At 42.2% G+C, this 24,476-nt stretch overlaps 1 protein-coding gene across 2 annotated transcripts in view; it reads left to right on the top strand.

Moving 5' to 3' along the window:
- Window positions 1-11,216: 11,216 nt before the first annotated feature.
- The window catches only part of MRPS5 (mitochondrial ribosomal protein S5), a 31,534-nt gene continuing 18,274 nt past the window's right edge, over window positions 11,217-24,476 (top strand). The window contains exons 1-5 of one of the 2 annotated variants that reach the window (XM_015857111.2): window positions 11,217-11,305; window positions 13,922-14,059; window positions 21,120-21,245; window positions 21,549-21,782; window positions 24,354-24,388. In XM_015857111.2, the coding sequence (XP_015712597.1) occupies window positions 11,233-11,305; window positions 13,922-14,059; window positions 21,120-21,245; window positions 21,549-21,782; window positions 24,354-24,388 (606 nt within the window). In that variant the 5' untranslated portion in view covers window positions 11,217-11,232. Of the gene's footprint in view, window positions 11,306-11,524; window positions 11,631-13,921; window positions 14,060-21,119; window positions 21,246-21,548; window positions 21,783-24,353; window positions 24,389-24,476 lie in introns of those variants that run through there. The other variant, XM_015857112.1, reaches the window with a different exon arrangement.

The following is a 24,476-nucleotide window of genomic DNA, read 5'->3' as shown; positions in this document are numbered from 1 at the left end:
CCCATGAGATCTCATCCAGGATATATCTGGGGAACAAAGCGACGCTCCAGACCAACACAAGCAGAATTCAAATGTGAGTTTTGAACAGGAGTAAGCATCCCTTGAAGGACTGAAATATCAAGCCTATATGCATTAGCACTGAGAAGGAGGTTCAAAATGAGTTGCAGTTAGCAGGATTTCACTGAGTGCGGAGCTAGACCTGCACCAATCTTTTCACCTGCTCCATAGTGTCACAGCCTTTGCTCAGTGCACTTAATAAGTCTCTCTGAGACACTGCAAGAATCCACCTTCTGCTCACTACAACATGGGGTCTGCGGCCACAGCAGCAGCCCACAGTCTGTAGAGCAAAGAAAGCACAACTGCTTCATAAACATGCAGAAGCAACACATCGGATTCAGCTGACACAACAATGTCCTACAGAGTCTGTGCCATTTTCACCAGATTGCTCACAGCAACTCAGAAAATGTTGATCTTGCCTTTTTCAGTGCACTGCATTGGGCTTTTAATGCTAATTTATACTCTTGTCAACTTCTGTTTTTAAGTTGTGCTCCAGCTCAAATTCATCGGCCAACGTGAACGCATGTTTTGCTTTTTGGGACCTCACTTACAAAACAAAAAGGGTAATGGAAGCTTTGTCTTTTCTTTAGCTGTTAAGGAAATTAAAAATCAGATGGTTGCACAGCTCTGGATAGAAGCAATGGGAGAAAAAAGGGAGAGTGGGTCCCGCAACTGTGTAAAAGTATTTATTGAAGCATCTGAGAGATTAGGTTCATTGTAAGTGCTCAGAGGCAAGTACTGTCTATTCCTAAAGAAGAGGTATGTCAAGCATTACCAGTATTTATGGCTGGCACGTCTACAGAAGTAAGATTTTAGTGCTTTTAAGGAAAATGTTTATTTTAGAATAATTAACAAAGCTCAAAACAGTGATTCCAGTAGCATCTAGTTAAACAGGGACTCAGATCACTGTGCTTATCCTTCCAAATTCCACACACTAACATCTCCTTCCTCCTCCTTCTTAGAAAAGGGAGAAAAACAAGCAATAAAGGAGAAAAGCCCTGAAGGAACCTGCTGAACTGCAGGCCTTAACAATAGTTTTCTGGACTTTTTTTTCCCTCTACAACAGCATCTGTTACATTGACCCTTAAAATAAGCCATGGAGATGATTCAGCTGCACAAACAGCTGTAAACAACAAGGATTGGATTTATTTCTCATCTCTGCACATGGCTATATGGGACCAACCTTCTGTAAAACATCACTTATGCCTACTGTTAATAAACACCCATCGTTTTGCTTTCAGTAACAAGCTTGTACAAGAAAAAGCTGAGGCCTTGGCTGTGATGGGACTGTACCAAACTGCCTTAGAGGTGTTCTAGAAATGTGGAGATGTGGCACTGAGGGATGTAGTTAGTGAGCATGGTGGGGGTGGGTTGGTGGTTGGACATGATGATCTTGATGGTCATTTCCAGCTTTAATGGTTCTGTAATTCTATGAAAATTATGACTCTGAAGAGGGCAAATAACCATCTCCTATCTGCTCAGCCTAGTGCTTTGTGTGTGTGTCTGTGTCCAGAGGAAAACCTGCATTGAGCTCTGGGTACACCAGAGGAAACAGGACCTTCGCATTGGGTTTGAAGGATGAAAGCAACTTGTTGCTCTGTGGAGCTACGTGCTTTTTGCTACTTAGTGCCATGGAAATCCAAGCTCTGGGTTTCTAAGGGACTTGAGAAATCACAACAGGGTCAGGGAGCATCTGCTTCTCTTGGTTCTTCTCTCTGTTATCTGCAAGGGGCTGTTGCCTGTGGTAGTAATAGCAAAGAAAAGTGAGATGAAGAGGTTGATTTAACCCTAGCGTCAGTCCAAAAGGTACTGTATCTGCCTCTACAACTACTGATGCATTAGTGTCACAAAAACAAGACCACACATCCCACTGGCTCTATGCTTTTCTTACCCACTTTTTCTTTTAATTTATTTTAATAAAAATATAAAGGTAAGTTTTTACTCACATACACTATCAGATTTTTATGAGGACTGCTCTGAAAGTAACGCCTCTTATTCTGTCACAGCATCAGAGGAGGATGGTGGTGTTATGGCAGCAGAGGCTGAGCCAATATCTCATTTCATTCTGTTGCTGTGTGACAGACGGCAGCAGAGGGGCAGTCTGACTGTGCTGTGGCTTATATGGAAGTGTGTGTGGAGCAAAGGCGTGGAACTGAATTCCTCCATGTGGAGAAAATTGAACTCACTGATATTCATCAATGCTTGCTGAACATTGACGGGGACCAAACAGTGGGTGTGAACATCGTGAGGCGGTGGGTGGTGCGTTCCAGCTGGTGCAGATTGTTATGAGTGCAGCACACAGGCGTTTGTTCCTCACTGGTGAAAATGCACAGCTAATGGTGGTGACAGCGTAGAAAAATAATGTTCATCGCTAAGAATTTGCTCTATTAAATAGTATTATTGTTCTCTTTGCATCTGTTGTAGTTTCCATGGAAATAAATTGGAGGCATTACTGTTGGTGCCACCTATATATATGCGGCCCCAGTTCAGCCAATTTCTCTTCAGCCAACACAGTGCAGGCAAGGCAAAAGGTTGGGCACTAATGCCATAAATATTGCCTCTTCCTCCCTCTATGGGCTGATGAAGGACAGACTCCCATCCTTCATCTCCTTTCAGTTTAGCTCTTGTATGACAAAGATTTGGCTGGCCTCAGTTTTGCTGTCCTCCTTCCTTAATCTGTCTCTCCCTTTTTTAAGATAAATCAGGCTTTGCCCAGAAGGCAGAATGCTTCAATAGCAGAAAAAAAGGGAGAAAAAACCACTCTTCTCAGCCTGGCAGTAACCAGGAAGAGCTGTAAGTCTCTTGGGAGGTCTTGTTACTGAAGATCAAAGAGGCTCAGAGGAGAGTTGCCTGCTTTGGAAAAAATCTTAAGAAAGCTCTCAGCTCCATCCATGAGTCGTTTCCCATCCAGTAACTAAGCCAGTAAAATATCTTGTGAGCCTCCTTTAAAGTCGTGAATCGAAAAGAGCAGAGTACGAAGCGGGATTTTATGGCCCTACATATATTTCCAAAATATGCTTGTACTTCTGGAGGCTCAGTATGAAATTTTAATGCAGAGAGTAGATGATACAAAAGGCAAGGTGGGGAAGCTTTTGGCTTGGATGGAAGCAGCTGAACTCATGCTATGCTCTGCTTCCCAGGCGACAGAGGTTGCAGTTCTGGGCATCCATTGAAGCAGTGCTTGAGGCTGTAAGCACTGACATTCATAGCCCTTCCTCGCAGGTGAGCGATAGAAACCTGAGCAGAGAGCCATAAAGCTGAATCGTAACGAGAACATTCATCAGGAGATGGAGCTAACAGGGCTGGCCACTACTGCTGAGAGAGCCAAGTCAGGATTTTCCTGGCACACAGGTGCTTTATTTCTTTTTCAGCATAATTCCACAGTAAACGCTCTCTCCCCCAGGCATTAATGGCTGATGACAGGACGTAAGTGTAATTGCATAGTTAAGATGTAGTTCCTGCTGCAGCTAATGGTTTCTGTCCTCAAGAAATGATAGAGGCAAAACGTTTGCACTCGGCCCTTCTCAAGTATTCTGAAAATCAGAAAGTACTAAAACATTTTTTGAGCAGGGAATATAATAATGTATTCACAGTTTATATTCAGAGCACTGGTACTTTATTCTGAATGAGGCAGCAAATAGCAGGAAGGCAGAGTATCCATCAGCCTAATCACACAGAATGTGCTTCTGCCGGTATTTGTAATGCAAGGCAGCTTCTACATCTCCACAGTCAAAATATTTGGCTTTGTTTATAGATGTTTAAAACATCTCTGAAACTCGGCTTCCCAAGTGACTGGGTTTCTTCTCAGAAAAGGTAAACAAATGCTTCTCAAGGTGTTCTCGGATCTCTGAGTAATTCAGGTTGTCTCAATCCATCAGGATACAGAAAGTCACTGTGTGGCAGCAGCAGGCTCCTGGGGCAAGTTTCCAGAAAAACACTGTCAACGGGTTGCCCCTCTCTGCCAGGCAGCTGGACCCATAAATTGACTATTTTCCAACTGCAGTGAGGTACAGAACTGTGGCTGCAAACCTTCTTCAAAGCTTAGATCACCCAACCCATCCCCTGGCGGCTGCAGGATTGCCTGACCACCTGCAGAGGTACATTGGAGGTGTGCAGGACTGGGAGCGCTCCAAACCTGACATGAGGTGAAGTGCTGGCAGGCAGCGTGATGAGGAAAAGCAGCCCTCGGCTCCATCTCAAGTGCCTGAATGTGGAATGTGCATGCAGTCTGGGAAGCCAAGGATGGGAGGAGAAACATTCAGGAAGTGGGAGCGTGCCAAAACCGGAGTAGCACATCCCAAAGGCATCGGGGCACTGGGCTGCCTGCAGCCAGCAGCTGCCGCTTTGAAGGAAGCTCCAATAAACTCTCCCTTGGGCACCCTGAGACTAACAGCCTGCCTCTGTGCTGCTCATTTCCCATTTCCTGAATGCTTAGGAAGTGACATGGTGCTTAAGGTGAGCTAATCAGCATGTGTGCAGGTCTGTACAAACTCTGACGGTGGTGCAGCCTTCTACTCTGCAAAGCAGATCTTCTAGGTCTACTTGACTGGTGCAGAAGCATGAGGTGGTTTCCAGGGCTGAGGCTCAAGATGTGCACACTATGACAGAAAACCAAAAGAAGCAGAGGTCTATTTTGCTCTCCTGCTCTATCTAACCTACCCTGGAATTGCCTTCCCTGTCACCAGTGCAGCTGGGCTCGCAGTCTGCCCTGAAGGCTGCACACTAGAGATAAGCATAAATATTTTAACGTTTCACACTAATGAAAATGACTGTGTGCCCTAAAGATAATAGCCGTCGAGCTGTCACTCACAACATTTTAGGTGTGAACAGATACATTTTCCCCTGCAGCAGTTTTCCTCTGTGAGAGCAGCAATATTATTAAAAGTTTGCCCAGCGAACACTTTAGCAGCTCATTAAACACAGCTGCGTATTTTGTATAGCATTAAAGCAATTCACGTAGTAATTAACTAAAGGCAGGATAAGACTTATCAACTAATATTCCTTTTCTTGTGGAAATGGCTTCCATTCATCTCATTCTGCGGGTGACACTGGGGAGGATTCCCTGCCTTGTTGAGAGGCTCAAACTCGGCAGCCATAATTCCTACAAATATTTGGGGTATTCCCCCTATTTAAAATAGACCCCACCACCCCTCAGGATAGAACTGAGCACGTGTTGCTTTGTAACCAGTCTTTTTTCCTTATGATGTTTGCACTGTTCACCTTTCCTAAAAATGCATTCCCTTCCAGATAAATTTAAACAGAGAAATGGTTTAATTTCTCAGCAGTGGTTTCTTCTTACTCTTATTTGATGTTATTAACTTCTGATGATAGAGCAGGTAGCACACTGGTTATTAATTGGGTTTGAAGCTCATGATATATTCAGGCAACCCTTGGAAGTCTTTCAGGTGTTAAGTCTCCAGCATTAACCTATTACTGCGTTTGTGATTCTTTGCACTACAATAGATTTCTCATTCACAGGAGACAGAGGAACAGTCTCAAAACAATTTTTGATATACAGTTTTCACAGATGGTCAATAGGACCAGAGCACCTGGTTTCTGGTAAGGCATTGGAGATCTCCATAATCAATTCTGATCTCCATCTTCCAGCAGTGTTTATCTATGACTTGGTCTAAGGGTTTATCCTTTCCTCTCCTAGTATGGAAGACATTTCTCCACAGGCCTTTCATTCACACACTGAAAACAACATATCAGGCAAATAAAAATATAAAATGAAAACGCAAAAAGCTTCAGACCCTTAGAAGGGTATATTTGATATCAACAACTTCTCAACAGTCCTGCAAAACAAAAGAACAAGAACAGTTTGAGCTGAGTGGCTTAGCTGAGGTTTTTCTGGAAATGGGAATGACTCTGCTCTCGGTTCTGGAGCCTGACCATGCAATAGCAGGGCTTTGTACCATGGTGCTTGTTTCTTCCAGGAATCCTCTCCAATGCACTAGAGATGGAGAATGAACAGAGGTCTCTGGCACAGAGCTGCTGTTGTTTGGAAATGAGATGCGTGAGGACATGATATGCCTTAGTAAGCGAAGACCTCTGCTCTCTGCTTAATGACTACAGGTGATCTGGCTTAAAGACCACAGCTTCTTCTCAAGTTTTATACTTCAAGCCTGATAGCTCCCCAGATGTCAGGCTCCAGTTAATGGCCTTGAACTGTTCCCTGCCTTGGGACTCCATGGGCAATTAATCCCTCTGCCCTGATTCCTCCCTTGTAAAACAGAAGTGTTTATGCACTCTGACTGGCTGCAAAGCCCAGCACTGACTGAAGACAGGTTACATTCTGTCCTTGATCTGGTTGTCGGTAACTCTGGGTTTTCTCTTCTTAGGCTGAAATGTCCTTTGTTGGGCCAACCAGGCTGGGTCTGGCCAGCAGGAGAGGAGAAGCAAAGAGCTGTCAAAATAATGTGTGGAATCAGTAGGGCTATTCCCCTTCCCACCGGTGAAAGATGTAGTCCTCTGTGCTAAAAGCAATTCATGGATAGAGTTCTGGAGTGGGGCAACCAAAAAGCACTACTGAAAATCATCCCTATCGATGATATGCTATGCCTCAAGCAACTTTCTATGCAACATTATTAAAGTGATTCACTGTTCCTTATTTAAACTGCATTGCTTTACTTGAGGTGGTGTGGAGAGGCAAGGAAAAACTGCAGTAAGTAGTGATTTTATTACTAATTCTAGACACACTGCAATAACAACAACAAGAAGTATTACCTGATTGGAATTCCAGTCAAGTTTCACAACACCATTTACAAAGGCGGGCAAATGATGTCAGAAATAGATTTTACACTCTCACTCCAAAACCTGAGAAACATATCTTGGTTGATGACTTTAGATTCCACCCCATTGTTGGCATCAGCAAGTCCTGTACATTCAACAGTCAACTCCAAGAGATTTTGGAGGGTAACTCTTGTTCCCACTCATCTCTCAGTCAGCTGGAATAAAGTATTAATTCACGTACGTTGTGCCTCCTGCTCTCAGGTACAGCTTTGTTACTGTCACCTTCACTCTCTTGCCATCACTCTGGCCTATCAGGTCTACCACAGACCTACCAGTCTGGTCACCCAGTCGTAGAAGGAGATGAGGTTGGTCAAGCATGACTTACCCTTCATGAACCTGTGCTGGCTTGGCCTGATCCCCTGGATGCCACACACATGCTGTGTGATCGCACCAAAGATTATTTACTCCATGACTTTCCCTGGTACTGAGGTTAGGCTGAAAGGCCTGTAGTTCCCCAGATCCTCCTTATGGCCCTTATGGCCCTTTTCTACAGCTTGCTTACTGTGCCCAGGGGAGAAGGCTTTGAGATTCCTCTCCAGATGCTGGGATGTCTGAGGCAAAGAGCAGAGACCAATCTCGAATGTATTCCATCCATATGAGCTCTGTATTTCAGACCTGGCAAGAAGCACATCAGCTGGCCCTGATAACCTCCACCAGCTCACAGGACCTGCAGACTGAGCTTTCATGAATTGCTGAGTGTTGCCTTAATTTTAAATTTCCTCATTTTATAATGTCAGGGAGAAAAGGAAAAAAATCTCATCCAGCCTTTTCTCTAGAAATGTAGATTAAAGAGGAGATGACAGCATGTTTTAATTTTTTAAAAGCTCTCTCAAGCAAAATGAATATTTGCTTTGTGCCTGAAAGCATCCATTTTCTGTGCCATAACTTCTAGGATCTGTTCTAAGCTGTCCTTCAGTTTCTAGACACTCCGTAGGGATATCCTGCTCCCTGGCAACATGTCACTTACAAGGACTGGCTTCCAAAGACCTTGAGGGGCTCCTGGGAGGGCACTTGGGGGAGTCCCCATGAGGACAAGGGAGCCTGGCTTCAACTACTGCTGTGGGGGAAGTAGTCTCCCAGCACCAAGCTTTAGAGCTATTGCCTCTTTCATTGCGTGGGACAAAGGGAGCAGCAGACACAAGAGCTGACTTTTTGCTTGGCTGCTCACTATGCTTGTCTCATGAAATATCCATGACCATAAAATGAGCTGGGTGTTGCTCAGCTGAGTCATGTGGAGAGCAAGGAACTAAACATACGATGCTTGGTTGCCAGATGGCACGGCAGAACTGGACAGGAGTCCAAAAGATAATGACCTCTGAGTCACTAAGTTCCTCACATCATGCTGCATCCTTACCACCTGAACAGGAAAAAGGCAAAACCAAGTCACTAAGCTCAAGTTAGGTAGGATGACCAGTATCCAAGCTGCCTATTCTGTTCTTGGCTGCTTACACTTACATGCAGGGTCAAAGCTGGGATCTGAGCCTGTGAACAAGAGCTTGTGGCTTTATTGCATATCCTACTGTCAGGCTGCAGTGGTCCTAGTAAGACAGTCTTTTCAAGAGGAGAACTGTAGATGTGAGCCTCCAGCTTAACCCCAGCCACCATTCCTACAGGATTTCTCACTGTGCCTTCTCTTTGGCCATCAGCTCGTGGCAGAGTGAACAACTGAATGCCAGCAGTGGAGGCTGGTCAAAAGACTCACTGTGATCTCCTGCTGTTGACATCTGCTCATGTCAGCACAACGCTGGGGATGGATTTGTGCCGAGAGCTGGGATGGGCTGCACGTGCTGTCACTGCAGCTAGTGCTACCAGTACAGGTACCCATCTCCCCCAGCCATGCTGCTGGAAGGAGCACAGCAGCAGCTTCTTGGAACCTGAGTGTTAGCAGGTGGGTTTTAGAGATAGCAGCTTGCTGGCTAGCAAATGATCCATGCCAGACAGGTGGAGCATGGTTTGTTACTGCCAGCAGTGGGAAGGAGAACACATAAATAATGCAAAGTGTTGAACAGTTGCTTTGTTTACTACTCCAGTATCTCTGGCTACTGCCAAGCAGAAATCAACCATAATGCATTTGATGCTGGGTGGCAACAATACTTAGATCTCAGAAGAAATGCACTTCTCCTTCAAAGATGGAAAAGTGCTGCTAGATGAATGCTAACCTGGCTGAGAGGTATATTTGTGCAGCCATCTGGGCCTGCCAGACCCTGTTTTACATATATGCTTATTGATAGTCTTCTTTTCTGATTGTACAGCCTTCAAATGAGGTGCCTGGCAGTAACCACCTATTTCAAGAGGCTTGCAAACGATGTTCTGTCGTGCTTGCCATTCAGTGTACCTTAATGGAGCTGTCCACACAAAAGCTTCAATCTATTTCCAGCTTTCTCTTTGGCAGATTATTGATGCACACATTATAACATTGTACCTCAGTGACACTAGAGAAATGATGGCAGCAATCACATTAACCCTTCCCCATGTGCATAATCGGCTACATGCCACTTTCATGTTGCTTTACTAATAGCCTGGCAGTGGCTTTGGAGACTCACAGATGCCATCTCAAAACAATTAAATGCTGAAGAATGTCATTGCTGAAAGACTCGTAACAGCAATACATAAAGAAGGCAGAAATGCACAAACGCTTTCCAAACTGCAAGTCTGTTTATGACCTTCCTTCTGCCTTCATTAGCAGTACTGCTGTGCAGTTGAATGCTAACTGTTATGGATGGCCAGTGCACCTGCTCATTTCCCTGCTTGACTCTGAGCACAACCAGTAGTTGCAAAGTCCATGCAGACCTATGTGCCGAGAGTGGAAGAGCAGCCAAGCAGAGCAAACAGCAATTGCTCTAGGTGAGTGTGCTGATGTAATTCTGTATTTGGTCTTTGGTCACAGAGATGCGATGTCAAGCATTAGAACAGCTACCCAGGGCAATGGTAGAGTCCTCATTCCTGGTGGCATTTAAGAGATGTGTGGATGCAGCACTTCACAGCATTGTTTGGTCCAGGACGATGGCTGGATTTGGTGATCTTGCAGGTCTTTTCCTACATAGGTTATTATGTGATTTCTCCCTGCCCCCTGCCCCCAGCATGACAGCCTTCATGCATAGCAGAGGAGGAAATGAAACACCATGCAAACTGCAGGCAGGAGCAGCATTTGTGAAGGGAATAGCTGATTTCTCTAGCAGAGGGCTAAGGAGTGACTGGGGAGATGGTATACTACAGTCACTCATGCTTAGCTGAGGAGAAACATGAGGTTTTGGCAGAGACCCCAAAAACACTTTAGTACTAAAAGGCAGCAGCAATCTGGCCGGTATGCCCTCATGGATACTGCCGATGGCTTCAATCCAGTCTCTTCCTCAGTGGTGCCCATCAGCCCCCAAGATACATCAAAGCAAACTGCAGAAGTGCAGGTTTCCATGGAGAACGTGTTACGCTTTCTCCTGGCAACCCTTCACTAAGCAACAAAGGGAGCCAGTGACTGTGTGTGCAGAATGGGGCTGGATGTGGCCCCATTAAAGAAGCTGGGAATGGGGCGCCATGCACATGCACCCATAGCCTGAGCTAGAGGAAAGCCTCTGTGATGACAGCTGACTGGTCCCTTACTGTGCAGCAGCCCTGTCTCACCTCACCTTCTATCCCCACAGCCCTGGGGAGTGCCTGCTCAAAACATCCAGTTTGCTTCTGATATTTTGGAAATGTCTTTTTTAATCAAAAGCTGTTGAAGGCACTATCCTCTCTCCTATTGATGCTGACCCATCATTCTGATTGCACCAGGTCTCCACTCCCCACCAGCTTTAGAGATGTCTCTTTTTGCACATCTGAAGCTCCTAGCCAGGACGAGCCCAAAGCAGCAGAATGTGTTTATTTGGCACTGATGCTATGATAGGAAATTACACACTGGAGAATAACTTTAAATAATACACTTATGGGCACTAAACCAGGCAATAAATACTGTCTGTGTTGCCAGTTGTTAGAAATTATCAGTCTTGCTGAAACAAATGAGCTAGATTGGGACTCTGCTGTTATTCAAAGATAGGAAAACCCTCATTGAAATCGCATCTCTGAATTTTATATCTGCTCCTATTAGATCGTACTGTTAATCCTTCAGTGGAGCAGGCAGCTCCACTACTTTTTATTTACCCTTTAACAGTCCATTATCAACCTGTGTCACTGTTCCTCCCAGTGGCAGTAGTTTGCACATCAATGACTGCTACTGGTTTAAATCTGTTCTACTGCCAAGCCATCCACTTGACGCTTCACCAACAAGGCACACGGCCACGGCGCGAGGCAGCCACCAGCAGCTCATTAGCAAACAAGATAGAGACCCTCCTCCCATAGCTGTCGTTGAACAAGATGGCGACCCTCCTCCCATAGCCGTCGGCGAACAAGATGGCGACGCGAAGCCCCGACCCGCCGACTCGTCCACGTGACCACGTGTCTCTGGAGAAAGCCCCACGCCGAGGTCGGGTATTTGGTGGGGTCCTGCTGAGCGCTCCCAGCTTGGGGCTGTCCACAATATGCCTGTCGGGAGGCTGACATAGTAGCAGCTCGTGTGCAGGGCGGGGAGGAGCATTTCAGCGTGTCTTCAGCCTAGAAATAGACGCTACTTTCCACTACTCCGCTTTAGTCTAGAGCTGCTCTCTCACCGCACTCGCTTGCCCGTCAGGCAGCGCGTTGGACAGCTAAGTACGGTGGCCGGCAGCGGGGGCGAGAAGGCAACATGGCGGCGGTGGTGGCAGCAGCCGGCCGGGCGTGCGCCTATGGGGTCGTGCGAGCGGCCTGGCGAGGTGCGGGGTGGGGGGTGGCCGGCCGGGGGTTGACGTGTCTGTGCCTCTGGGAGGCCGAGCTGCCGGCCGGGGGGAGGCTGAGGAACAGGCACGGGGACGTAAAAAGCCCGTAGAGTTGGCTGTGCAGCTGGAGGCTTTAACTGGGTGGCGGTTCGGAGATGTGTAATTCGGTTATAGGATTTGTGTTAACGCTGCCATGCCGTGCTGTTAAGCAGCGAGCGCTGCTGGGGTTTTGGGGTGCGGGTGTGGAGCGGTGTGAGTGCAGTGCTGGGGGGACTTGTGCTGCTCTGGCCTGTGGCAGAGCCCTGGGGGCAGTTTTTGCCCCTCTTGTTGTTGTTCTTAAGGCTTATGAGCAGTGAATCCCAGTATTGTGAGGTGGATTCTCCATTTGGCAGGAGCGGGAGATTCTCATCTTCTGCCCTTTGTGTTCTTGTAGGCTGTAGGTTTAGGATTCCTCAGGGGCTGCATTATCATATTTCCATAGAGTTTAGGAGCCAGCGCCATGCGTGCACACAGTGGGAAGTCTTAAAAGAGTCCTAATGTAAAGTATATACATCCTGTGGGATACTTATGTGAGGGGGAATCATCTCTTGTGTCAGAGACTACCTTGAGACCCACCTTCTATCTCCCTGTCTCTTTCTGTTTTCCCTTTCCTCCCAAAGGGACTTCTGCTACTACAGTCCATGCATGCTATCGGTCACAGATCCTGCTAATAAATTTTTACAAGCTACAGACAGATCCTTTTATACAACTTAAGTAAGTAGCTTGATACACCGAAGTCCTACACAAGAATATCCTACAGGGAAAGCTTTTGAATAACAAATATTGCTGGAGATTTTGAGGAAAAAATCTTCACACTGAGGTGTGAAGAAAGGCCAGAGTTATTTCCTCAAAATACATTCAAGTCTGGTGTTAGAACGCTTGGAAGCTGAACGTGTTGGGTTGGTTGGTTGTTTACTATGGGCAGACCTCCCTTCTTTCCAAAGTAGGCGGAGGGGTTTCATTGAGAATCCCTTGGTGCAGAGATTTCGTTACTACGTGGGACTTTCTTGAGCTCTTGTGAGATGATGTGAGAAAATAGTAACAACTCCAAAATATCTTCCCAACGGAGATTATTTATATGAATGTGTAATTTCTCTGCGTAACAGTTTCATTTGAATAAAAAGCAGCAAGCAAAATACAGAACAGAAAAACTCCAGGCAAGAAGTTCATTGCCCGTTAGAGATTAAGTTGATGGCACTTGATATCTTCAAAACTGCAATTGAATTTAGATAGAATACACCTCTGTTTTCTTGAACATAATCTTTTTTTATTCAGAACGATGTGATTATTTCAGTCTAGAGCCTCCCATGTGTATACCTGTACCCACACTCAGGCAATTTCTGCACAGTTCTAATTACAGCCTTGTCATAAGCATCTCAATGGCTGGTTTTTTAATAGTTAGTATGTGTGTGTGGTTGGGTTTTGTTATTGTTTTCTAAACGGAGCGGTTCTCACTGCTGAAACCAACAGGTTTGTGGGTGTTGTGTAGGAAACGGAGGATGTGATGCATTAACTGCATGCATGTGGGTACCACAGTGCAGTTTGATTGAGGTGGAATCACTAGATGATCTTAGAGGTCATTTCCAACTTCAGTGATGTTTTAAACTATTTACCTTCCATCAATAGTTTTCTTTGCTCTGCTTTAGGAGTGTTTATTCCCTTTGTAGCAGCATGTTCACAGAGGTATGTGGGTATGCTTCCTTAAATACCAGCACTCAGGACTTCATGCTTTGGGAATTGTGGTGGTTTCTTCTGGGTGCGTTATGTTTTACTTTTCTCCCAGCATCTGCTTCCTCCTCTTGTCCTGTTGCACTTTGGACCAAACTAGTTCTATGTCCAATCATCTAGAATAATGTCAGTGTGGCTCTTAGGATTTGCTGGACATAGAAGCTGGATTTCCAGCTCAGAATTGGTGTTCTTGTACTTCTAGTCTTCAAAGTGTAAGTTACCAAGCTAGAATTTATACCTTCCGAGGGTGCAGCCTCACTCTATCAGCAATTTGCTAGAAGCCTTCTAGCTTCCTTATCTCTGTGACGCTTCCAATTACAGTGGTCCCTGCCCAGCTCCATCTGCAGCTTAGTGCTTCAAGGCAGAGGGTTCACATCTGATTCCCTTTAGAAACAAAATCATAGGAGTAAATGTTTCTAGGGGTTGGTTTGTTTTTGTGTGGTGTGTGTGCTTGAGGGAAATGCTGTTTTCAAATTAAAACGTCCTTTATCTAAACCCTTTTTTTCTGTTTTTATCCCCAGGGTTAGCTTCTGTGCCAGTGAAAGGGAGTTGCTGTTCCTATTCTAGCTTGGCATGGTCTCTCCAGGTGCGGTGTTCCATCTCTGTCCCTCAGAATGTGACAGTACAGCAATGCAGGCGAAGCAGTTTCTTCAATACATGTAAGTCTTGAATTGGATTAAAAGTTCTGTCTGTTTGTAGTGAACAGAAATAAAGAGAAGTTGGCTTTGGGAAGATCACAAAAATCTGTTTTTAGTAATTTTTTTGTATCTATTCTACTTGTATATCTCGTAAGATTATAGTTGCAACTACATTTCTTGATTGAATTGGGTGCACAAACTTCATTTTAATAGGGTTTGATTTGCATCACAATTAATCCATCCAAAATACTTAATTGTATGGAAGGAGAAAACACCTTTACTCTATTTCTTAGTCCTTTACTGACAGCGTAAACTGTGTTTATTTTCCAAATGGTTTTTGAGCTGCAGATAAGATGTACTATTTAAGCTTTTCTGTCTCAAAAATGAAATAATTAAAACACAGTAACATGCTAAACAGAAACTGTTGATAGTGTCTTGCTAATTACCAGCCCAGCTACCATATTATCCTCCAATCCTGAATGGAATTAAATGTGTGGTTGATATAACTGAGAAATGGTGACTCTAAACCTATTTTGTGGTTCCTTGTCTGTGGCATTTTCCCACAGTAGAAAAGGAGGAACAATAAGAATATTATTCCTGGATGACATAACTGAAGTTTTAGAGTTGCATTGACTCTTTATAACCTATAAACTACAAGAACGATGCAAAATCACGCTTTCAGAACCAGTGGTGTTTTTCAGTCTTTGTGACGTAAGTGTGGTAGAGTTGTGAATGTATTTTCTTTGTATTTTAAATATAAAGGAAGTTTAAGTGATCACGCTATTTGTCTGTTCTTATCCAGTGTGTTTTGACTACCAGATGATTTTTTTCCAAACTAGTGATAATAGAAGGGGCTCAAAAGACCTAAAAAGGGCTGCAGTGTGGAAGCTCATGGGGAAAGTTTTCTAAGGACGTCAACTGCTTAGAGCTTAGGCACTATGGCAAGATAAATCTGTTTAAGAAGCTAAGCACTCTTTTTATTTTCATAGAGTCATAGAATGGCTTGGGTTGGAGGGGACATTAAAGTCCCAACCCCCAGCCATGGGCAGGGATGAACCCCCACCCACACACACCCTTTTCTGCTGCCCAGGGCTCTATCCAACCTGGCCTGGAGCCCCTCCAGGGATGGGGCACCCACAGCTTCTCTGGGCAAATAATTTTGTTTATCTTGCCTTTAAAATATAATGCTACAAGTAATTTCCCTGTGATTACGTGTAGGGTAGATGTTGCCCTAATTTATGTTTATGTTCATAACATCTAGATGAGGTCTGTTTTATGAGGAATTTTTCCATCTGCCTTTTGGGTGACTTAATTAAAAGCATTCATTGTAATGGCATCGTTATTGTTTGACTTAATAAAATTTTAAGGAAGTTTTATTTGGGCAAGCTACATAAAACTAAACTTTAATAAGATGGAAGAAATTGGAATAACTTGAGTGTACTCCTTGTATGTATTCAGCAGAGACGGAAGCTGGAATAGAGTTTAATGTTTCAAAGTATGGTTGTTTTAAGAACTGCTTATATCCAAGAGGTCAATCTGCAGGGTTCTTTGCTTTTAAGAGCCGGACTGGATAAAATTGTATTCCGATATCATTTGGAAGTAAAGTACTACCTTACTTTGTAGGCTGTTTTGTTAGGAAGGCAGGTTACAAATGTGGGTTGAACATGATAAAACAGTACTTTGTGCTTAAGAATAGTTTTATGCATTTTTCAAAGCAATCTTTTGACTGGATAAATTATTTGATCCCATAGGAACCTGGAGAATGTAGTAATTGCTTTTTCTTTGTATAATTCATCATGCAGTTTGTTAGGAAATGTAAAATTTTATACTATTGATTTCAAGCGTGAGCCAAATCTGCTGAGTTCCCATACAAATAAGATAATGATAGATGGGCTGTACAATGCTAATCTTGGCATTACGATTACTCTCAAATTTTCACTGTTCTTTTTCTGCTTAGATGTGTGCAGTGGAAAGATAAGCCACTTAGTTAAAATGGCAGCAAAACTTTGTGCTATTCATTTGTTCAATTTATGAACATAAATGTAAGTCTTAAGGCCTGTTGTATTCTAACTCTGTCTATACTGGGCTTAGGATAAGTCACCAACCTGTTTTATTTTGTGCACGTTTTCCTGTAACTCATTTGAGATCACCTATTCCTGGAACTGGAAAGATGGGTGTCAGGAAATGGCTGTATCTGACACAGAGTTGGGCTTTGTAAGTCTTCGGAAGCAGTGGACAGTGGAAATGCAGGAGGTTCTGTGTGAGCATAAAGAAACACTACTGTGATGGAGATTGAGAACTGGCATAGGTTTTCCAGGGAGCCTGTGGTATCTCTGCACTTGGAGATGTTCAGAAGCTACCTGGACAACTGGATATGGGTAGCCTCTCTGGTGCAGGAAGGTGGCACAAGGTGAGCTCCAGAGGTCCTTCCAACCTCAGTCATCCTTTGAGTCCAGGTGGGATTGCTGCAAAGCGCTGACTCAAATCTGAGGGCATAGGAGTGGGGGGGGAAGCTCTGGGACTTTACTGAGCTGAAGACCTGACTAGAATGGGGCTCAGTGGGTCTTGTTTATTGTAAGTCTGGAGCAGACATCAGTTGAAGCTTAGCTACTAGATCCTTCTTGATGTGGTTTTGTGTACTGCTGTGGTTGTGTAAATGATGGATTGGTAAAAGGGAAACAACACTTCCTTGTCAAATGCAGAGTACTTTGAAGAGCTGCCCTAGTGGCTGTTCATAAACCCTAGCTGGATGCATGAATTTGCTCTGCCATGAGTTGGCAATGTGAGGCTGTCTGCATGTTTCCTTTTAAAAGCACTGTGAGAAACATTGACTTCTTTTCATGCTGTTCAGTCTCCTTGCACACTTTGTGTGTGTATGTAAGGCTGCTTGTTTCAGAGCAGCTTTTCTTGCTGAGCTGTTTCCATTTTCTTTTCTCCATGGTAATTAACAGCTGGAGTTGAATAGTTCAACATCTTCAAAATTCAAATCAAGTATGATATTAACAGTATAAATCACATTATGGCACTCATATCCCTTAGTGATATAGTTGTTTCAGAAGAGTGGTAACATGAAATGATCGTATCTGCATTTTTAATGCGAAATATAATTTTCAAACGAAATGTCAAATGACAGTTCTTCGTGACTGAGAAAGTGATGGCACTTTTGTGTCTCATTAGTGAAGGTTTGCTTCTCTTTCATCAGACTCTTAAAAGTGTTAACATGCTCTTGTTAGCAGGGTCACCTGTACCATTCAACTTGATCTTTAAAGATAGTTTAACTCATTTAAATAGGAGGAAATGCAGTTATCCTAGGCAGCCTGTGGTCCTTATCTAGATAGCTAGCTGGCTGCTGCACTCTGAAAGGGGCATATGCTGGGATTTGTTTTTTGTCTGGTGATGGAGTTCAGTGAGTTTGTGATTAAGTAATTTAAAATGCTCTTGTTATTTCAGGCTTAAGTTCTGTCCATCTCTCCCCCTTCCACCCACTTCACTGTGAAAAGCAATTATGTTTGTATTTACTTAATGATTTCTTGCACTTAGTTAAAGACAGAAGGACCTGTTTTTTCCTTCAGATGATGAGTGGAAAATGAATATCTCCCTCTGAGAAGCCATGTCTCAACAGACCTGACATAACAGATAGTTTTGCTTGTGCCTGTTTCTGTCCCGCTTTTGTGCTGGAAGACAGAGCAGTTTTATTTTCCTACCTCTCATTATGTTTAAATGGTCTTGTGAGCAAGCAGGCAGACTGGAGAATGTATATCTGGGTTGGAAATGACCTTCAAGATCACCAAGAACAACTGTCAACAAACCATGCCCCTTTGTGCCACATCTGAATTTCTCTTAAACCCCCCCAGGGATGGAAACACCATCATGTCCCTTAGCAGCCTGTTCCAATGCTTGACCACCTTCTCCATGAAGAAATTCTTCCTAATGTCCAATCTAAACCTCCCCAGTGCAGCTTAAGGGCTTTAAATTCCAATAGTGCTGACTTTTTCCGGCAGGTGCTTGAGCTTGTAGTTCTTGAGAAACATGGATTAAAAAGTGCTGTATGTTTTATGGGAAAAGTATGTATCTGTCTGAGGAAAATGTGAGGTAAAGACCTTTATGTTGTAGAATTGAGTTGAAGTATATAAGCTGCCATTTCTGAAGGCAGCAGAGGCACACAGATGTGTCATGAATACTGAAAACAATTGTTCCCCATCATCCAAACCTTTTGGCAATAACAACAAGCAAAATTTCTCCAACATCTGTTGTGTATCCAAGAATAAACTAAAGATCTTTAATCTGAGCCTGCAGTCGTACCAAAATTATGCTTTCCCTTTCAGTGTTAATTCCATTAGTTACTGTTGGGAACAAATGAAAAGAACTTAATTTCTCTGTTGCTAGGTGATGTTTCCTTATAGGTTAGAATACAGAGTAAGGAAGACGACTGTCGTTCAGAGCTCATAGAATAGATTGTAGCAATGAAGAGGGAATCATATTTAGACCAACAATATAAGATTACACTCAGAGTAACATGCGTTGTCTTTGGAGACTCTCCTTACCGCAAGCAATTATACTCTGTATAAATCTCTGCATTCGTGTTCTTTATTGGGAGCATCAGTTCCTGAAAGCCTGCGTGTTAATTAAATTTGATATTAAATTTTCCCAGTCCTACGTGAGTTGTCTTTGGATTAAGTAGTTCATTTCTCTGCCTCGCCTTCTTGAGAATCCAAGCGAAAAGAATATTATTTTTCAGTTCTTAATTTTTTTACTTAACCAAGTATGACCACTCGGATAAACAATGAATGAGCTCCCACTTGTCACTGTCAGCAGCAGCATATGGGCAGTTTCGTTGTTTCCACATTGAGGATGTCAAGATCCCCAAAATGCACATTGCTCTGCTTTTTTTTCTTCCTTTTTATGAGGGCAATGCACGATGCATTTATGTGTTGAATACGTGTGAAGCTATGAAATCAGGCTTCTCCTTTGGTTTAGATGTTTCACTTCTTTTATGTGAAATGCCAAGTTCTACAGCAATTGTAAGGCTGTCTCCGGCCTCGGTAAGTATTGTGCTTGGAAGTAGAAGTTAACATGTGCAATCTGAAGTGACACCTAAATCATTTGCCTCATGTTTGCTTCATGTTCAGCCACTGAAATGAGTTGTAGTTTTTGTTCTTATGACAACTTATCTATGTGAGTTTTTTGCCCAGCACTTCTATGTCAGCTGCTTTGGAGCTATGGCTGTTGTTTATTAAGCGGTCCTTGAAAGTTTGAAGTGTTCCAGCATCTTTGTCTTTTGTATTTTATGCTGCCCACATGCTGCTTTGTTTCTTAATAAGTTTTTTGGCTAATTATACAGGTAAAATTGAAGCAATAGGAACATATATTTATGTGAGGACAGAGGAAAACCAATGGAAGATGAATTATATTGCTTGTGACTGAGCATAGTCTTGAATTTTTTCAGGCTTTATATCTTGTTAAAGCTTAAGATCAGAGGCTTAGAAATCAGGAGTCCATACTGTTGTTTCAGAAATGTCTTTCAAAAAAACACCAACAGATAACAAATATGAAAACTGATCCGGTAGACATTACTGTAAGGCAATCTAGGAGTTAAAAATGACCTTTTACAACATGAGGAAATCCTTGCCTCAGTAGACCAAATGTCTGTCTGAGCTTCCCATCTCCAGCAGTGACACATACTATGGGAAGAAAATAAGAATTGGATGAGCAGGTGGTGATGGACAACTCAGAAAATCATAGAATCGTAGAATGGCCTGGGTTGAAAAGGACCACAATGATCATCCACTTTCAACCCCCTGCTATGTGCAGGGCTGCCAGCCACTAGACCAGGCTGCCCAGAGCCACATCCAGCCTGGCCTTGAATGCCTGCAGGGATGGGGCATCCACAACCTTCTTGGGCAACCTGTTCCAGTGCCACCACCCTCTGAATGAAAAACGTCCTCCTAATCCCTAACCTAAATTTCCTCTGTCTCAGTTTAAAACTATTTCCTCTTGTCCTATCACTGTTCACCCCCTTAAACAGCCATTCCCCCTCTTTTTTATATGCTCCTTTCAAATATCGGAAGGCAAAAAATCCTTACAACTTTCAGTGATTTGCAGTGTGGAATTTCTGTGTGTTGTATGTTTTTTCTTCTGTGAATTTAACTGCTTTTCACCCCTGTAAGTAATACAACAGTGGTACATTTTCTTTTCTGGAGATGGATAAGCTTGTCTTTACTATAGAAGACAAGGTCAGGGGGACGTCCACTGCACTTGAGCACGTCGAGTTTTGTGATGTGTTGGGTTCCCAGAGGAGCTGATAAGCCTTTGACTTGCCTCCGAGGAAAAGAAAAATGATGTGTTTTCATTAGGCATCTGAGTGTAGGCTCTCTAATTTATCTTGTCACTTGTAATAGAATATGTAAGCATTCCCTTTTGAGATGCTTTCTCATATTTCACGTGTGGAGAGTTTTGTTTTCCAAATTTTGTTTTCCTTTTGAATGCAAAAAGGAAATGGTTGAACTACCATTTTAGAATTCATCTGCTAACAGAAGTTACATTTTAATCCAAGCTGAAGCCTGAAAATGAATGTTTCTGATTGTTAAGACCTTACAAGGTTGCTAAGGATTCCCTCTATATTCTGCTCCTGTCACTGTCCTGAAATCATTTTGATATCTGACATCTTATAAGGAGCTCTCAGCTCTGGAGTCTGCGGTCTTGTGATATTGCATTAAATACGGCTGCTTTCCAAACAAGTGATGATACTACTGGGGATTGATTAGATGAACTACGCTTTGGTACCAAGCGTGGTATTTCCCTCTTGTTCTAATTTTATCAGTTTCTGTACTGTGATTGAGGCCAAAACTAGGTTTGTTCTGACCTCATCTTGCTGGATCTATTGACATTGACTCATCTCCTTTGCTAAGATACAATCTTATTGCTCAGTTACTTCTGCTGCTTTCCTTGTATCATCAAGAAGCAGTGTTAAGATGTAGACATTTAGAGGCTGAGTCTCAATGGGAGCAGTCTTCAACCACTGAATTCAGTTTCCAATATATGAGATACTTGTACATTACTTACAAAAACTTTCCTATTTCAGCGACAGCTGAGGAGCTATGGAAAGGAGCTTTGGCAGAGACTGGCGTGGGAGTAAAGAAAGGAAGAGGAAAGAGAAGGAAGAAAAAGCTGAGAAAGAATCTCAACAGAGGCCAGGAGATTGGGGAAGGTGCGTTGGTAAATAAAGGGTTGAAGAATGTCTTAGCCTTTTCGTGTGCAGTATTTTTTGATTTAACAAACTGATAAGTTGCTGTTAGTTTCTGTGATGTCTGAACAGCTTGAAGTATTTTTGTTTTCTGAAAAAATAAAAATCCTTGTGCATTTGTTGAACACAGTTCTTTGATTTTTAAACACAAATTATGTCACCAAAAGTGCTTCAGATTTGTGAAAGCTTTCTATTTTATTGCACTTTTCCAATGTGCAGAATTTCAATCCTAGTTTGGCATAAAACTTTTTTTTTCTTATTTTCAAGGACGCTCCGGTTTCCTCTGGCCGGGTCTTAATGCTCCTCTGATACAGAGTGGGAGAGTACAGGCCCTTACTCAGCGAAAGAAAGAAGAACGAGACAAAATTCAGTCTGAGATTATTCAACAGAGAGATGCATGGGAGAAGAAAAGAAAAATAAAAATTAAGAGAGAGGGTGGATGGAGTGGGAAGTGCTGGGGAGGTGTTCTTTTGGATCCTCCCGACCCAGGTCCTAATGGAGGTAAGTGGACTGTATTAATATATTTCTTAGTCTTAGTAGGAGCTGGGTAAGAGGGTGATCCAGACTCTTCCGGTGGTTTGAAAAACCAGTTTGTCTGTCTTGGATGCCTTTGTGTCTGTAACATGCTGATGTGTTAATTAATACAGCTGGATCAGAACAAGTTGTATTTTCTCAATCAAAATTTGTTGTTGGGTGAATATGTTACGGACTATCTGATGTTATACTTTATTATGGAGCACTGTGTCATGTTACAGACTGTTATAGAAGTTGTGGAATGCAGAAATATTTTTGTGTGTTAAGTGTCAGTTGTCTTGGGTATGAAGTGCAGCTGTGTTTTTTGCTTCCTTTCTTTAAGGATTTGTCCTGTGAAATCAACTTTTTAACAGTGTAGTGAAATGCAGTTTAAGATGTTGCAGTTTGAGTGTAGCTACTAAGTTCTTTATCTGCTGTCTAGAGAAATACCGTAGTATGACCCTACCTGGCCACAACCTCCTTTCAGGCAGCTGTAGAGAGTAGTCAGGTCTCCTCTCAGCATCCTCTTCCCCAGACTGAACAATCTCAGTCTCAGCTGCTCCTCATATGAGTTGGTGTTGGTTACTTGCGTTAAAGCTGGCTGTAGTAATCTGTTCGAGTAATGCCAAAAAGGGAAAAGAACAGTGCAGTAAAAATATGAAAATGAAACTGTCAGATTGTATTATAAGTATGCTTGAGAAAAGCAGTTTCTGATTTGCATACACCAGTTACCTTTTAGTTCATTAAAAACTGCGGGGATTTGCACATCCCCAGAGTTCAATCACCGTCTCTTTATTCAGAAGAATAATGGGATGACTTCATAAGAGAGTGAGGACATGGGCTGTGTTCAAAGCACTGTCAGGGTGATAGAAGGAGCAGACTTGAAACCATCAAATCCTGTGAATCGTACAGATTCCCTGGTGTCCAGCCAGGCATGGTTAAAGTGCTGCTATTCAGCTCTGCCTACCTGATGTTCTGGGAGGCTTTGTATAAAGTGTACTGAGATTATCATATTTATAACAGTCCATATAAACAATAAAGCAACATCTGAGTGTCTGATTTTTTATTTTTTTTCTCCCCACCATTATGTTGTTTTAAGCTCCACTGCGACTATTCCAAATGCATCAAGTGTTTAATGTTTTAATTAACACTAGTCTTCTAAATGGTGACATTAACACTAGACTTTTAAATAGCAAAAGTTCTAGTTCATAAAGTTAGTGGGAAATACAGGAGGTTGGTGAGATCTCCTCTTTATTCTGCCTTTTATACTGAGATGTTGCATTTTACTCCATTGCCCGTTGATTTCACAGGAATATGTATAAAGAAATGGAGTTTGAGTCCTTGTTGATTGTCTATCACATATTTGAGAGTATTCTGAACAGTACTGGCTAATAGTAATAGACCCATTTGGTGGCATTTTTAACCATTTACTTTGCATGTTGCACATTAAGTGCGGTGGTGGTTTGTTTTCTTTGTAGCTGTTTATTTCACAGTTTTAGAGCAGTATCTTTATTTATTCATGCTGTAGACTGATGTTTTTCATAGCATTTCTGCATTAGGAGAGAATTAGAAAGAATATCGGATATAATTTAATAAAAATGCTTCAATGTAAGTGCTGGCTTGCAGTGATTTCCCAAAGAGTATTTCAGGTTTAATTTGGAAAGATTGTGTAGCTTAACTTGTGGTTAAAATATTGAAGAGATTCTGAGGTCAGTTCAGGTTTTCATCAGCTGTGTTATTACTTTCTTTGTGATGTTCAGACAAAGCTGTTAAATTTATGTCTTGCTTTACCATTAAAAAAAGTATTGCTTTTCTTCCTGTGTGCTACACTGATTACACTCCTGCAACTGCAGTGCTTGAAAATATAGTGTATTTGTTCCAGTTGGAAGCAGGGGTACCTAACAGAGCGCAGTGGGTGTGTATAGGTTTTCATCTCTTTAATTATAACAGGAACTGTACTGTAATTATAACAAGAATAGTATATAGTATTTTGGCTATTATATATCCAATGCAAAAATATATCAATATATATTGATATAATAAATATAATTTATTATATATAAACTATTATATAAATAATTATTTATATATTAATATTATGTTAGTATTATTTATTTATATATTGATAATTATGAATTATTATATAAATAATAAATATAATTTGGATATTATATATCCAAATGCAAAATTTTGATATTATATATCCAAAATGCATAGCTGGTGGTGGTGACTTTGTTGAAAAATTGTGTTTTGTAGCTGAGAGTTTGCTCTATCAATTATGTTATTGCACCCTTTGTATCTGTTGTAGTTTCTATAGAAACAAGTAGGAGGCATTACTTCTGGAATAACCTATATTTGAGGCCTTTTTGAAAGCAAGCAGCTAATAATCTTCATTTTTTAGATATGCATTCAAATTATTTTCTACTTACTGCTGAGATGAATTTATAAATTACAGCTACATAAAAATCGCATTCTTTATTAAATTATATGAACTGCAGGGAGTTGTGCTGATTTGTAATTAATACAAGGAAATGTAATGCACTGCTTTTTCCCCAACAGAAACTTATGAGGATTTTGAAACAAGAGTAATTCAGGTAAGCATTACAAAAACTTTTCAAGGACTTTAATTATTTTATATTGAACTTGTTATTATTTAAGTCTTCACTATGTCAGTGCTACAGA

The sequence above is a fragment of the Coturnix japonica genome, chromosome 3 (assembly GCF_001577835.2).
Source record: "Coturnix japonica isolate 7356 chromosome 3, Coturnix japonica 2.1, whole genome shotgun sequence".
Lineage (NCBI taxonomy): Eukaryota > Metazoa > Chordata > Aves > Galliformes > Phasianidae > Coturnix > Coturnix japonica.
This window is presented reverse-complemented; position numbering and strand designations above follow the sequence as displayed.